This window comes from Cavia porcellus, unplaced genomic scaffold (genome assembly GCF_034190915.1).
Source record: "Cavia porcellus strain 051 isolate PalLab524CR breed Dunkin Hartley unplaced genomic scaffold, mCavPor4.1 scaffold_16, whole genome shotgun sequence".
In the NCBI taxonomy this organism is placed as follows: Eukaryota; Metazoa; Chordata; class Mammalia; order Rodentia; family Caviidae; genus Cavia; species Cavia porcellus.
The window spans coordinates 41,629,333-41,644,785 of record NW_026947499.1 but is presented as its reverse complement, the minus strand read 5'-3'; the positions used below and the strand labels follow the sequence as shown (position 1 = coordinate 41,644,785).

At 51.4% G+C, this 15,453-nt stretch overlaps 1 protein-coding gene across 1 annotated transcript in view; it reads left to right on the top strand.

Annotated features, from left to right (window-relative positions):
* LOC106025279 (uncharacterized) overlaps positions 1-15,453 on the top strand; it is a 133,521-nt gene that overhangs the window by 15,316 nt on the left and 102,752 nt on the right. Inside the window, exons 2-8 of the mRNA XM_063226542.1 lie at positions 3,493-3,543; positions 4,674-4,834; positions 7,344-7,414; positions 8,817-8,982; positions 9,057-9,188; positions 9,705-9,888; positions 11,986-12,125. Coding sequence (XP_063082612.1) covers positions 3,493-3,543; positions 4,674-4,834; positions 7,344-7,414; positions 8,817-8,982; positions 9,057-9,188; positions 9,705-9,888; positions 11,986-12,125 — 905 coding nt within the window. The remainder of the gene's footprint in view (positions 1-3,492; positions 3,544-4,673; positions 4,835-7,343; positions 7,415-8,816; positions 8,983-9,056; positions 9,189-9,704; positions 9,889-11,985; positions 12,126-15,453) is intronic.

The window sequence follows — 15,453 nt, the reverse complement described above, 5'->3', positions numbered from 1 at the left end:
TAACTTCAGAAAATATAATCACATAAAAAGTATTTCCTTTGAAATCCAGTGGATATTTTGTGCATAGATTTTGATTTGGATGCAAATTTATTCTTGCAAATATTTGATCTGTCTGTGGTTTCCTCAGAGTCAAGATGAATACAAAGTTGTTTCAGAGATGCTTGATAGCTTTGCAATAATAATAATAATGGGATCAAATGTCAGCTTTTTTTTTTTTTAATATCGGGAATTGAACTCAAGACCTCGCGCTTGCCAGGCGAGTGCTTATGTGGCTGAGCCAAATGCCCGGCCAAACATCAGCTTTTTGTGTCAGTTAATTAAAATTAAATAACATGAAAAGTTTTTCTAAAATGTCAGAAACATCTCGGATGCCCAGTAGCTGCCCTGGCTGGTGGCCACCAGTGGGACAGAGCCAGCCGCAGACACTTTCATTCCCTGAATCTCAGCGCCTAGCACACCCTGGCCGCTCTGCAGGGACTGGGTCAGTCACTTTGGTTGATGAGTGAGTGGCTTGGTGATCAGAAGTGACATCTATTGAAACAGAAATGAGGCTCAATTTCATTTTCTGGTTGTGGAGATGACATTGATTTCGGTCCGTTTTCTGTTTCTGATCTCTCCTTAGAAGTGAACTAGATCTGACGAAGATTTATTACCTTCCAGCAAGCCGCGTGTTCTCCACTTTGGTTAATCTGTGATGGATCTGTCATCTAACGAACTTTGTTCTTCTAAAACATCTTACAAAATTAAAATGTGTCTGTCTGCCCTTCCCTGCTGTGATCCTGGGAATTGGATTTAGGGAGCACTGAGCTACGTCCCTGTCCCCTTTTTAATTTGAGATAAGATCTTGCTAAGTGGCCCAGGCTGGCATCAAACTTTTTCCTGCTTCAGCCTTCTGAGAAGCTGGGATTACAGCTTCTCAGAAGCTGCACCCAGCTAAAGTGTGCTTTCTCAGTGCTTAAGAAATGGCGGAGGCAAGGACCTGGCTCAGGCAGATGCGCCTGCCGTGCAGAGGAAGAAGTGGATCTACATGTAGGCTTGCATGCTCTGCAGCCTCGCTGGTGCACATGGCGAGGGTAAAGACTGAGCAAAGCAAGCCAGCAAAATGCTGCGTTTGTGCACAGCTGAAGCTTTTAGTGACTGTGCATAAATTGGAGGGATTTGGTGCCCCAGGTCCAAGTTATAAAGAGTAGAAAGGAAATGGATTGGGTTAAATGTCTTTGAAATGTGGTTTTAGCCATTGACATTCCGCTTTAATGCAAAGAGGGTTTTGTTAGAGGAGCCAAAATATTCAGGACACAACACTCCCGCCAGATATCCCAGCACAGGCAGTTGTTCCCAAGGGTCTAAGAGGCAGTGCCCCTCCAGTGGGGAAGCAGTTTGTTTTTCTAGGGATTAAGCAGGCTGGCTGGGCAGTGATCACCAGCTGAGGCGCAGTGACTTTGGGGGGGGGGCAGAGCTACTGAAAAGCCCTGGCATGACAGGGGAGGCTGGCAAGGGGCACACAGATGGCTCTGGAAGGATCTGGGTGAGTGGCTGGAGGGAAGGACAGAGGCAGGGAAGTGGGGCCCAGTCTGGGATGGGAGAGAGTCGAGGGCCTGGGGACCTCTGGGCAGTGTCCTTAGCAGCCTAGGTAGAGGCCCAGCAGCCACCCAGCCCCCTCTGGTCATATTCTGTGCCTCCGCTACAGCTCAGCTGGCAGGAGAAGCCTTTCTTGGAGAGAGCACTATTTGGCACCGTGGCCCCTTGTTGCACCTGTGCACCCCTCCACTCTGCCCCAAGAAAGTGTCAGTGTGTGGCTGTGGGTTTGGCCGGCACTGGGCCCCTGGGAAGTCACTCAAGGTCTCAGTTTCTTATCTGTAAATTAGGAGTCAGAGCACGTGGTGGTGGTGGTGGGGTGTAGAGGAGATGAACTGAACATGTAACTTTCTTGGAATAGCGTTGGGCACATAGTAAGTATCGAATAAGCGTTAGATTCTTTCCAGTCTCTTTTCCAGAATGAGTCAACTGAAATGATTAAATGATTGACAGGTTTTATAAGGATTATGACTTGAATAAGGTGGGAAGATGGAGAGGGAGAAGGTGGTAAGGCCTAAAGCAGCTGGGCTGTGGTGGGGGAGAGGGTTGAGTGTTCAGGCAGGAAGGAGCCACAGGCACCAGGCCTTGTGCCCAGGGGGACCAGGAGGGACCCCAGTGAGACTGCAGGCCGAGAGCCAGTGGGTGTCGCCAAAGAGGTAGGTAGAGGCAGGTTTCAAGAGTTCGAGACAGTGGATGTGTGCATGTATGTGTAAGACAGACAGGAATTGTCACACTGATCACTTTTGTGGGACTGGGAATTGAACTCAGGATCTTGCACTTGCCAGACAGGCACTGTGCAGCTGAGCTATTCCCCTGGTCCCTTATACTAGAGTATTATGATCTGAAGTTTTAAAAATGTAATTTTTAAGGCTGGATGTGGTGGTGCACACCTATAATCCCAGCACTCCAGAGGATGAGGCAGAAGGATCATTATGAGCTCAAGACCAGCCTGGGCTACAAAATAAGCTCAAGACCATCCTGACCTGTGTAGTGAGACCCTGTCTCAAGAAAAAACAACAACAACAACAAAAACCAAAAAACAAAACACACACACACACACAAATTAAGGTCTGTAGTGGTTATGCCTATAATCTCAGCACTCTGGAGGCTGAGACAGGAGGATCCCTGTGAGTTCAAGGCCAGCCTGGGTTACATAGTGCATTCAAGGCTAGTCTATACTACGTAACAAGACCCTGTCTCTAAATAAATAAATATAAAAGTAAGAATTTTAATTTGTTTTGCAGTATTGGGAATTGAACTCAGGGCCTTTGCCATGAGCTGTATCACTGGCCCCTTTTTATTTTTTGAGACAGAATCTTGTAAGTTGCCAAGGCTGGTCGCGAGCTTGTGATCCTTCTGTCTCTGCAGAGTGCCTGGATTACAGGTGTGTGCCACCATGTTTGTCTTGATCTATGTTTTAAAAAAGATGACTCAGGCTCAGGGTGTAACTCCATGCCAGGAGCTTGTCTAGCATGCATGAGGCCCTGGGTTTGATCTGCACCACTGGGAAAGAGGTGGGGTGGGTGCTGCAGGGTGGCAGTTGGGTTACAGACACAGAGGAGTCAGGAGGCTACTGCAGTTGTCCAGGCAAGAGAAGCTGTGGCTCTGCCTAGGTGGAGTGCAGTGGAGACAGACACGTGTGGGAAGACAGACTGATGAACGGGGAAGGATGGACGCAAGGGACAGGTAGACCTTGCTGACTTCTGGGACGTGGGTTGCAAGAGGGAAGCTGTGGATACACAGATGATCTCCAAGTCAACCCGAGGGACAGTGGTGCCAGTGCCCAAGATAGGGAAGAGCAGGCAGGACCCCTGGAGTCCTGCACGTCCTCTTCCCAGCAGGCCAGTGCCCGCTGCCTCGCTGTCCCAGGCCTCTCTCTACAGCCCAGCACTGATTCTACCTGGTTTGCACTTTCAGAACTTCCCGAGTCACCAGCAGAACAGGAGGCCTGCATGACCGCATGTGCTGGTGAGTAAGCCACTCAGGACAACCAGTGGCCCCTCTGGTGACAGGAACCTGGGCCGGGATGGGCCAAGTGGGGTGGCTTGGCAGATGGAGAAGCCATGAGGAGGGAGAGCCCCACAGGGTGCTGTCCTTGTCCCGGAAAGATCAGCTGCAGGTGGGGTGGGGAGGGCCAGGGTGCACGGCCACAGCAGGGCCACCAGGCCCAAGCCTGGCCCCTCATGGTCCTCGTGGATTGAATGAATGTCTTTGGCCAAGGTGGACCTGTTTGTGTCTCAGGGCAGAGAAGGTGGAACCCTGGGAACAGATAGTTTGGGAAGAGAGAGGCATCTTGGGAACATGAGGTGTGCTTGCTCTCTATGAAACTGACCTGAAATGGTAATTCAATCACAAGGTTAGAGGTATGGTTACAGACCTCCCTGGTCATCCCTAACCAGAGTATCTACTGTCCCAGCCGAGGCGGGCCAGCCTTACAGCTTTGCCATCTAAGACCAGTGAGACAGCCCCACCCCACCCCACCCCACCCCATGCCCTTCAAGTAAGTAGGTGAGGAGCAGATCGCCAAGGTTTGTCTGCTAGTGTGTGTGTGATCTTGGGTAGGTTAGTTAACCTCTCTGAGCTTCAGTTTCTCTTCTGTAGGTTGGAGAAAATAAAGAATACTCATGAAGTATAAATGAATTAATATAAATGTACATAGATGATTCTTAACCTGAGTGTTGTAAACCCCCACCGCCTGCCAAGAGACATTTGGTGCTATGCAGGGACATTTTTGATTGTCAAACCAGGGCAATGGGGTTGTGTTACTGGCCTCTTGTGGGCAGAGGCCAGGTTGCTGCTAACCCTCCTTAAAATAACAAAACAGCCCTTGCCACAGAATCCTCCCGCCCCAGATATCAGTAGCACCCAGCCTGAGGGAGCTTGGGTACCAAGCACTCCACAGAGTACCTAGCCGGGATAGCCCTGACTCAGCACTTATCTTTTGGATTTTGTCTTTATCCTCAGTGTGACCTGAGCCACCAGCCTCCCTGAGCAGGAAGATGACGAGAGGGAGGGGAGAACAAGGATGCCTTAAGTAGTTCAGGTGTCACCCAGAGAGAGAGAGTCCAGGTGACATTGTTCCCTCTGTCTGCCCTCAGGGTCTGCTGGGCCCCAGCTCCCTGTGGGCACCAGATACATCTACAACTTCTGCACCAACTCCAGCACCGGCCTGCAGGGGGCGCTGCAGGAGGGGAGTGGCCTTGGCCTCCAAGGCTTGGCCATCCTTGACGTGCTTGGCCCATGCCAGGTGGTCTTACGGGTGAGTGCCTTTGGGTGACTGGAGATCACACGGATACAGGGGAAGGTCCGCGGTAGCCATGGCCCCTGAATTTCCAGTTTGTGTAATAAGCAGATGTGGATCTTCTGAGGGCTCTCAATTTGGCAAGTGAGGATTCCACAAAGGAGCATGGATAAGGGGCACCATTTTGGTTATACAAGGTGTCTCTGTGGGCCCACGGGGCTTTACGAAGGGGTGCTGGGGGTGTTTCTCAGGGCAAGAAGAACCTCAGGATGGGGGCAAATTGTGTCCTGAGGAAGATGAGGGCCAAATCTACAAGTCCAAAGTCAAACCAAGTCCAAGACAAAGGAACAAACCAGTGTGGAAACACAAGACCGGGGAGGCCTCCAGGCCTGTCCGGGCCTCCTTTCTGCTGGGTGTGGGCTTTGCTGTGCCTGGGAACACAGGTCTGGGTTGAAGGTGTAGTGGTGTTGGTCCTGGAAGAATCGTGGGTTAGACTCACTGAGTGGTTGCAGGTTTCTTGCATTGAATTTCCCCAAGTTTCCCTCTGTTCTTATAGATGGAAGTGCTTCCCCATTTCCCTCTGTCCCCTCCTGGTGACTGTCATATATCTTGGGTGAACCTTCCCATGGCACATAAATGGCCTTTTCATTTCTCCTGAAGTCTCTCCTTGTACTTGTGAAGCATTTTTAAGCTGGCTGGAGCACTTGCAGATAAGAGTTTCTCAAAGCTGTTTTGCTGTGTTTTCATATGGACCATAGAAGGAGGATGTTTCATGGAGTGCCTGAGTCACATCCGAGTACTTAGACTGCCCAAAGTGGCTGTGTCCTGGTCAAGGCTGCCACTTCAATTAGAGCCTGCGCTGGCTTTTGCCTTCCTTCTAAACATTACCAGATGTTTCTACGAGGCCTATTTTCACAAAGCAAATTGTGTACCATCGCAGTTTTATTCATTTGCTTTGTTTTTAGCATTTAAAAACATTGATGTCAAATGATGCCAAGATTATAAAGAACTAGCTTTTCAAAGGATTTCTGGTAAAAAGGGAAATTTCACAGCCATGTGGGAGGCCAATCAAATAAATGTATTTTATTGTAATCAGTATAAAAATCATAAATGCTCAGAACAGTGAGTTTCCCCACACTGAGTACACCTGTCTAACCCCCACCAGCGCAGGAAGCAGAACATAACCCTAGGACCTCTCTCACTGCTCCTCCTGGCCACTTCCCCCACGGGCACCACCCTCCTGATCTCTGTCAGCAGCGATCTGCTTTGTCTGTCTTTGAACTTCTCTTTAATGGGGTTAGACAGGCTGTGATCTTTTGTGTTTGTTTCCTTTTCATTTATTTTTGTGGTAAAATATACATCGCATAAAATTTATCATTTTCAGTGTATAGTACACTCTTAAACAATATCATGTTGTCATCACCAGCCTCAGTGTACAGTACTCGTTCATCCCCTTAAACAGCAGCACTGTATACTGTGTGTGTGTGTGTGTGCGTGCGCGCACGTGCACACGTGTGTTTAGTGCTGGGAATTGAAACCAGAACTTTTGCACTGAGCTACACCCCCAGTGATCCCACCCTCACCCCAGCTTTTGCTAAGTTTCCCAAACTGGGCTTGAGCTTGCAATCCTCCTGCCTCAGCCTCCCAGAGTTCTAGGATTATAGGCATCTATCACCATGCCCAGCTTCTCTACACACTAAGAACTAACTTCCCACTGGCTCCCTGCAGCCTTTGGTGATCTCTGCTTTCTGATTCTACAAATTTCCTTTTAAAGGAGTTGAGACAATATTTGCCCTTCTGTGTCAGCTTCTTTCACTGAGCATAATGTTTTCAAAGTTAACTCACCATGTATTGTATATCAGAATTTTCTAAAAATTTGTTTTTCTAATTGTTCTAAAAACACAATACAAAATTTACCCTCTTACCCATTTGTAAGTGTACAGCGTATGGTGGTTTATGCTTTTGTTCCCTATTTAACTTTTTGAGATAGAGTTGCAGGGAAGGGTTTTAAGTAAGAAGTCAGACGGTGAGAGGTACCGGTGATATAGCCGAGTGTTTACTGTCTGAGAGAATACCTTCATGCCACATGGATTTCATTCCAGATTTTTCAGCTTGGGTGTCTGGGATGACGGGGGTGTTGGGAATACAGACAGCAAGTGGCCGTACCCCGTTCCTAAAAAGGGGCTCTTAAAAATAGTAAGTTGCAGAAGGTGAAACCAGTTGTGTTAGGAAGGCAGGTTTTGGGGTGACCCAGGGCCATCTCCAGCTCCTAGTCATTCTGGGCAGCTCTCGTGTTTGCTTTATTTGTGGTGTGCAGTCACCAAACTCGCGGGATTTGAGGGGCAGGATGAGAACTTTTCAAGCTCTCCATGGGGAGCAGTAGGGGTTTGGCTGTTTTTGTGCTGCTGGGGAGCCTTGGCACTCAGCACCCAGCAGCTGGGTCCAGTGCTGCTCTGTGGATGAGGGTGCTGGTGAGGTCCTGTGGTGCCCCAGGAGAGGCCACCACTCTCGGTGCTCTGTGCTTCAGCTGCAAGACTTCCAGGTGACATCAATGCTGGAGTCCCAGGTGGAGGTTCAGAAAGAGTCGCAGAGGTTGAGGTAAGATGCTGCTCTGTGAATCACATCCCTCTTCTGTGTGGGCTGTGGGCATCCAAAATGGAAGGGTGACCCCCTGCAGAAGAGAGACACACCTTGGAATCATTCGAGGGGGTTTCAGCTTTGTGCTCTAACTTTGGCAAGCACAGAGCAGCTATAGGGACAGCCGGAAGCTGTCATGACCTGGGAGCCCTTTGACTCCTGTGACTCCAAGCACAGTTGCCTGGTGGGAGGTGTGCACCCCATATTCCCCAGCATGTCCAGGTTTCATGCCTTTGGACCCTCACCTTGGACACCTCTCCCTGGTAGGCATTCTGGGAGGCTCTGGCTTTCTCCCTCCCCCAGTCTGCCAGGGTGCAGCGACCCCTGTACTAGGCTCCAAAGCAAGCCCCCCTCTTTATGACCCAGCCAATTGTCCGTCTGCCTTGTTTCCCAGGACTTCCTGACAGTGGCCTCGGTTGGTCTCAATGCTCAGAGCAGCCACCAGCCCGAACACAACAGTGTCTGCAGATTCCTCTTCCTTTTTTATTGCAAATTCATTTGTTCAAAAATAAAGCCTTTGTTCAGGGATACTAGGATGGAGGTTGCTGGCCAGGGGCAGATGGATCCCCCTGAAAGGCTCAGGGAGGATGCCCTGTGTGGGACTATTGTCCCCCAGCCCCTCATCAGAAATGCTAAGTCTGGGAGGCTGGGGCTTGTCAGTTTCTTGAGCCTAGACTGACACATGCTATTCTGGGAGAGGAGACTCGATTAGCATTTTCCAGACCACTTTTGAGCCCAGGGCGCCAGCGGTAGGAAGGCCCCAGGCTCCATCTGGAGCTGAGTGCACAGGGACCACCCAGAGAGGCAGAAGTCGGGACTCTTCAGATCCAAAGGTCTGTCTTGTGGCTGGTGATCTTGGAACGTCTCGGTTGGCCTCCTCCCACAGGCTGCAGGCTTCACCTGCCCAGCCTCAGATGCTGAACAGAGGATCTTCCTGCTGGGTGGTGGGTGGGTGCGAAGGCTCAGTCTGAGTTCTGGTCCCAGCTCCTCTCCTGATTGCTGTGTGATCCCCATGAGTTGCTCCCGGTCTCTGGATTTGACCCTTTGCTGCCTGTCCGAGCAGTGATGGAATCTCGGGTCGCTTCTAGCCCAAGGGTTCTTAATCCTCTGAAGCTAGAGCTGGCCCCACCTGTGACCTTGGCAAGTCACCACGCTGGTCATGGTGGCCTTGGAGGGGAATACTCAGTCCCCCACAGTGGGCTCTGGAGCAGAGAGAGACATGCCTTCAACCCTGTGGATGCCACATGAAACAAGGTGCCCATGGGCACACGTGAGGAGCCAGGTGTCCCTGGCACCTTCCCACGGAGAGCAGTGAGTGCCCTTGGGACAGCACTGGGTGCTTAGATGCCACCAACCCTTCTAGTGCTACCCTGGGCCGCCACCCACTCCGCTTCGTCCTGCACATGGGGCGGGTGGTCCGCCTATGTCCCTGCCTCACTGAGCCGCGCTGGGTGTTGAATGTGAAGCGTGCCGTGCTGAGCCTGGTACAGAGCCGCATGGGAATCCGTAGCCGGGAGACCCTTGAGGAGGTGAGATCAGTGTTGGCCCAGGAGGGAAAGGGGTGCAGGGGGGCTGGGGGCTCATCACCTGCCTGCCCACCCAGGTGGACGTGCTGGGCCGGTGTCCCACCACATACCAGCGCCAAGGGGACCAGCTGCTCAAGACCAAGGACCTGGCACAGTGCTCCCTGCGTTGGGCACACTCCCCTCTGCACTCCCAGCCCCTGCCCGGGGTGGTAAGTGTGGCCCCCACCCCTGTCCTCCCTTGCTGCCTCAGCTACTCACAGCACCCCGAGAGAAAGTGTCTTGTAAGCTGTGTGTGAATAAGGACATGAGATGACACTTGTTTCCCTGTTAGTGTTTGCCTGCCTGCCTTCTCCTCCCCTCGTCTTCCCTCCCCTCTCCTGTCCTCTTCCTTGAGATTAAACCCAAGGTCTTTGCATTGAGCTACATACGCAGCCCTTTTATTTTCAGACAGAGTCTTGCTAAATTGCCCAAGCTAAGCTCAAACTTGTGATCCTCCTGCCTCAGCCTCCCAGTGCTGGGCTTGCTTGAGTCTCCACGTCCTTCTTGCCCTGTTTACCTTTGCGTGTTATTTCACCAGTCAGGTGAGGGTTGGGGCTTTAGGCTCTGTTGTGGCTCCCAACCTCTCCCCTCGGACTCTAGCTGCTGCAGGTATCGTGGTCCCAGCTGTGTTCACATGCAGCTGAGTCCTGGCCTGAGCCATGCTGTCCCTGTCCCTGTCCCTGTAGCAGCCTGCCCTGGCCTCCCACCTCACCTGCCTGCAGAGCCTGGAGGCTGGCGTGCTGAGGGCGGCCTCCTGTGAGGAGCTGCACACTGTGGGACCCCTCTCTGAGAAGGCAAGCACCGTACAGATGCAGGTTATCTCCTCGCTCACGCTACTGCATATGGAGCCCCAGGATCCAGCTGTCACAGGTGACTCGAGCCTTCCCTGGTGGCCACCAACTAGCACAGGTTGAATGAGAATGTGGGAACACCTGGAGGAGCCTCCTGTGGCCAGAAGGGTTCAAGTCTGGCCACCTCCAAACCATCTCTGGAAATGGTTATTGTCAGGAGAGTTTTCTAGAAGTTTTTCCTCTCCAGGAAGATGTATTAGCTTTCTGTTGCTGGGACAAATACCTGGCACTCTTAATACATTAATTTATACACCCAATGTACTTAAAGCAGCAGAGGTCTAACTTGGCTCATGGTTTTGGGGGACCCAGTGCATGGCTGCCTGGCTACATACAAGGGAGGAACATCATGGTGGCAGGAAAGCTGCTTAGTTCATGGCAGCCAGGAAGCAGAGCCCTGAAGAACCAGAGAGGAAGGGACCAGACATATTCCCCAAGGTCACTCCCCCATGACCAACTCAGGCACACCCGGAAATATGCTTTAATAATCTTCAGGACATCTCTCAAACCAATCAAGTTGACAGTCAAGATTAACCACCACAAAGGCGACCTTCCAGAAGTTTCTCCAGGCTCCTGCTGCTGGCTGAGGGGGCTTAGTCTTGTCCTTCCTCTCTGGGAGGGTCGTCTTCAGTAGAGACAGAATCTTCTGGTCCTGAGCTTTCACTGGGAGAATCCACCTTAAATTCAGTCTGCTGGTTTTGGGTGTATACTGACTTAGGATCCCTTGTTTTCCAGAAAGTTCCTGATAACATGTAGGACTTGACTGTTTCTTCTAATTTTGCATGTAGAGAGACAAGGCCTACATCAAATTTAGAGACCAGATATTTCTCTGAATAATGAAATAAGGATGTTTATTTGTACTGCTGACATTTTGGGAGGACTTAGCCTGTGTTAATAGGTGTTCTCCTGTAAGTGGATCATTTAATTCTCCTGGGGACCCCACCAGGAAGGTAACTGTGATTACACTTTTTGGATAAGGAAGCAGTGGTTCAAAGAGGTAAGGTGACTTGTCGAGGGCTAACAGCCAGTGAGTGTGAGGCAGAGTTGGGCTCTTAACACCCACAGTCTGCTCCCATGGCTCTGCTGGGTAATAGCATTTGCCTCAGAGGATGGACTCACTGGGTCACCTCAGGGACAGCCAAGACCAGCGGGGTGGGGATCCCAGCTTGACCTGCGCCCCATTAGCTGTGCGAACTGGCTGTGGCTAGAAGTGCCTAGGAATGCCCCAGGCGTGGTGGCTCCATAGGCCATGCTTTTCATAGGCACCTTAGTACTGGTGGTGGGGCCCAGGGCTGCTCTTGCACTGAGCTGCATCTCCAGCCCCTTTGTAAAATCTTACTGCTGAGATAGAACCTGGCCAAGTTGCTCAGTCTGACTTCAAACTTTCGAGGCCCAGCCCGTGGGGATGTATCTTGAAGGCGCAGTCTTTTGCTAGGAAGCAGGGAGCTAAGGGGTGTGGGAAGGGTTGAGGAAGGTCTTTGGTCTGGGCAGAGCAGGGCCCGGGCCAGGTTAGCTGCGTGGCTGTGTGTGAGGCAAGGCTAGGGTCAATTTCTGCAAGAATCTGTTTATTAGGAGGGCCTGAATGCGTGAGGGAGACTGAGATTTCGCTTTTGGCCAAGATGACTTGTGACTGTGTAAAAGAACACAGAGGTAAAAGCGAGCCCCCTCTCCCTGCCTGCAGCCCTGTCCCTCCCCAAGCTGACTCTGTTTCTGGGTCACATGTGCTCTCCCCATCTGTTCGGTGTACCTGTGGTGCACCAGCTCCTCGTCTGCTGCAAAGCTCTGTTTGCATTTTGTGTGTTTTCACATCACACTCCTCTGTACCACTCTCTGTCCACTTCATGGGTGAGGACATTCCTGGGGCAGTGGGTGCCCTTTGTCCTGTTCTCATGGAAGGGTGCTCTGTTCCCTCGCATGAGTGGGCTTCAGTCTATCTGCCCATCCCTGGTCACTGGACACCTAGGTTGCTTCCTATTTTTGCTGCCTTGATTTCCCTTGTGTGAACCCCTAACCCCCACTGCCCAAAAACCTGCAGAAGGGGGTGTTGGCAGGCTATGGGTGGCTCCCGGGAGACCCTGGAATTTTCTGGTGTCATCCCAGCCAGTCCTTCCCACCTCAGATCCAGATGATGAAGAGGATGAAGATGTAACCCCAAGCAGCCTGCAGTACGAGTGGGAAGAGACTCCGTCCCAGGCCGCTGCGGCCTCGGCAGCTGAGCTAGTGAGAAGGCTGTGCCTGGCTCAGATCACAAGCTTTGAGGTAAGTGGTTTCTCCAGCCCCGTGCCAGAGCTGGCCCTGGGCCTGGAGCCGGGGACGTCTGCCTCTTCCTGCCCAGGTCATGTGTTTAGCATCAGGGCTGCTGCATGTGTTCAGGCGGGTTGTGCACGGCACAGTTGTGCTGGTTGTGAAGGCAGAGGATGAGAAATGTAGAAGTTGGTGCTGAGCCAGTGTCCAGGGCATGTTGAATGTGAGCAATGGGGAAGCCGTTTTCCCAGCTGCGGTCTTTTTTTTTTTTTTTGGTACCAGGGATTGAACTCACGACCTCACACTTGCCAGGCAGGTACTTATGCCGCTGAGCTAAATCCCCAGCTCCTCAGCTGCGCTCGTGAAGCAGAAAGCAGCTCTGTTAGATCCTCACTCTAACCGAGCCTGGTGCTCTGCCTGAAATCTTGAGCCACGCCCAGCCTCAGCTTTGAGGGCACTCCACACCCAGGTGTCAAACAGGTGCCGGGTCCTGATGCTTTGACACATCCGGCTGTTTCCTCCTGTGTGCCATCTGCTGAGTTCTGAGGCTGTGCCGTGATGGTGCACCTGCTGCCTTACTCTGAGATGGGGCCCTGCACTGTATGTAAGAGGGGGACACGCAGAGGGACAGTGTCGCACAGTCCCTGGGAAACTATTATACTGTGTCATTGGATTTAGGAGCTACCCAAGATCTTAATGTAATTACATCTGTGAAGACCCTTTTTCCAAGTAAGGCCCACATGTACAGGGTTTGGTGCCAAGGACATGGGTGTATCTTTTTAGTGAACCACTGTTCAACCCACTACAACTTTCTTAAGCACTTGCTGTATACCATATACTTAGATGTTAAAGTAATGATCTTATTTTTATCATGTAATTTAATCCTTAGTAATTTAATCTAAGGGTTTAGCTCAGCAGCGTAAGTGCCTGTCTGCTGAGTGCAAGGGCGTGAGATCAATCCCCGGTACAAAAATAACCAAAAATAATAATGGCCCATTTTACAGATGAGGCCACTGAAGTTTGCAGAATTTAATAAATGTGCCCATAGTTACCTAGCTAAGTGAACTACAGAGCTGGGCTGTTAGCCAAGCAGCCTGGCCCCACAGCAGGGTTTCTCTGGATACTGCTAATGCTGGTCCTAAGCACTTGGTGAATGGGAACTTGGCTGTATATGGGGCTGGACGCTGAAGCAGTATTCCTGGCCTCTGCCCAACTAGATGCCAGCATCATCTGTACCCACTGTCATGACAACTAGATGCCCCACTGCAGAGCATGGTTGTCCTATCTGAGATCTGCAGTGTTCTAACCATTGCACCACCAAGCCTCAGGAACCACGGGAACCAAAGGGAGGCCTGCTCCTGCCCCCTTGAGAGTGCTTCCTGACTCCCGCCAGCTGTTCCCCTGGTAGAGGCTGCAGGGCCTGAGAATGCTGTGGGGCTGTGTCTCCCTGCAGAGGCTGGAGGTGCTGGGCCCAGGACTGTGTGTGCTATGGTGCCCCAAAGGTAGGAAGTTGCCTTACAGAGAACTCGCTCCTGACATGCACAGCGGTGCACAGCAAGCAGCCCCCGGGGTCCCTAGGACCTGGGTTGCCAGGGGACGACTGATTTCCCCTAACCCTTTCCCCTCGAAACGCCCACCCCTCCCAGGAGACAGTGGGACAAGACAAGGTTTGTTTTTCAGTCTTGAAACAAAAGGAAGATTCAATGCTTTACGGAGAGCAAATCCCCAGCCTGGTCTCCAGGCACCCGGGTGGCTGTGGGGGCAGTGCGTAGGAAGGCAGGGGGGTCTCCAAGGAGCAGGAGAGGCTAGCACCCCACAGGGAGGCTGCGAGAGCAGGTAGGAGGCCAGGAAGGGAGCAGCTCACAGCCCTGCGGGATGTTCTGAGCATGGCATAGACCATGGCATTTATTAAACGCTGACTGTGTGCAGCCAAGTGCCTTTCCTTCTTTTCCTGTTCCCCCCCCCCTTCCCTTCTCTTTCCTCTCTCCTCTCTGCTCTTCCTTTTCTCTTCTGGGAATGGACCTCAGGCCTCTGCACCAAGGTAAGCACTCACCCTGAGTCCCCTAGCTCCACAGTCCAGACACAGCAGTGTGTAGAGCTGGCTGCTCTGGTGCCCTGGGTGGTTGGAGCCAGAAGCCCTGGGGCCTGATGGCTGAACCCAGCTGCTGTTGGAAGTTAGGTCAGGTCAACCACAGTGGAGATGCAAAAGCTCTGCAAGCCCAAGGTGCTGCGGCCTGGTTTTTCACTGCTGCCTTCGCCCTTGAGGTTGGCAGCAAGGTGATAGATAGATGCTCTGTGCATTTCGCCCAGGTCTCTCTCTAGTGGTACAGGTTGACTGTTAGAAAGCCACCATGGGGGGCTGGGGATTTAGCTCAGCGGCATAAGCACCTGCTTTGCAAGCAGGCAGTCGTGAGTTCGATCCCAGGTACCGATAAAAAGGAAAAAGACCAAAAAAAAAAAAAAAAAAAAGCCACCATGGCAAGGGTGTTCACCCCAGGGAAACAGGCAAGTGCTGCTCCACAGGGCTTCCCTCTCTCCTCTCCTCTCCTCTCCTCTCCTCTCCTCTCCTCTCTGCTATCCTCTCCTTTGCTCTGCTCTCTGCTCCCCTCCCTTCCGCTCCCCTCCCCTCTTCTCCCTTCCCCTCCTCTTCCTTCCCCTCCCCTCCGCTCTCCTTTTTGTGGCCCTAGAGGTGGAAACATGGCCTCATATGCTCTAGGCAAGCACATTACCCCTGAGCTGCACTCCAAATCCTTTCTATTTTTCATTATTGATTTAATTCTTTAGTACAGTAAGTCCCTGGCTTAGGAACAGTTGAGCTGTGAGCTCTCACCAATAAGAAGGAACCTCATATTATGAACATTTATAGAAGCACCAGATCCTGGAAGTAGCTCACGTGTCTGCCGGACATTGTCACAATTGTACTGCTGTATGCTCACTGTACAGTACGACAGTGTCAGCAGTGCAGTGCTCCGTCAGAGCCCAGGGTGTTTAGAAGTGAGAGGAAAAGCAGTGGTAATGTGGAGAGGATTGCAAGGGAGTGCCAAGCCATAACCATGGGAAAAATGCAAATAATTGAGAAGTTGGATGAAGCTGAAAAGGTGGTAGGCACTGCTCATTCTTTGTGTGTTTGGGGTTTTTAATGCTAAATATTTTATATTTGTGTCAAAGGTGTGTAAGACTCACTTTGTTAGACTTACAAGTGAATGCAATTTGGGAGCGATCCCTTGGAGCGGAACTTGTTCTCAGTTGGGGACTATACTGTACTAGAGGGTGAATCCAGGGCCTTCACTTTGAGCTACACTACTTGTCTTTACATTTTTATTTTATATTTTGAGACAAGCTC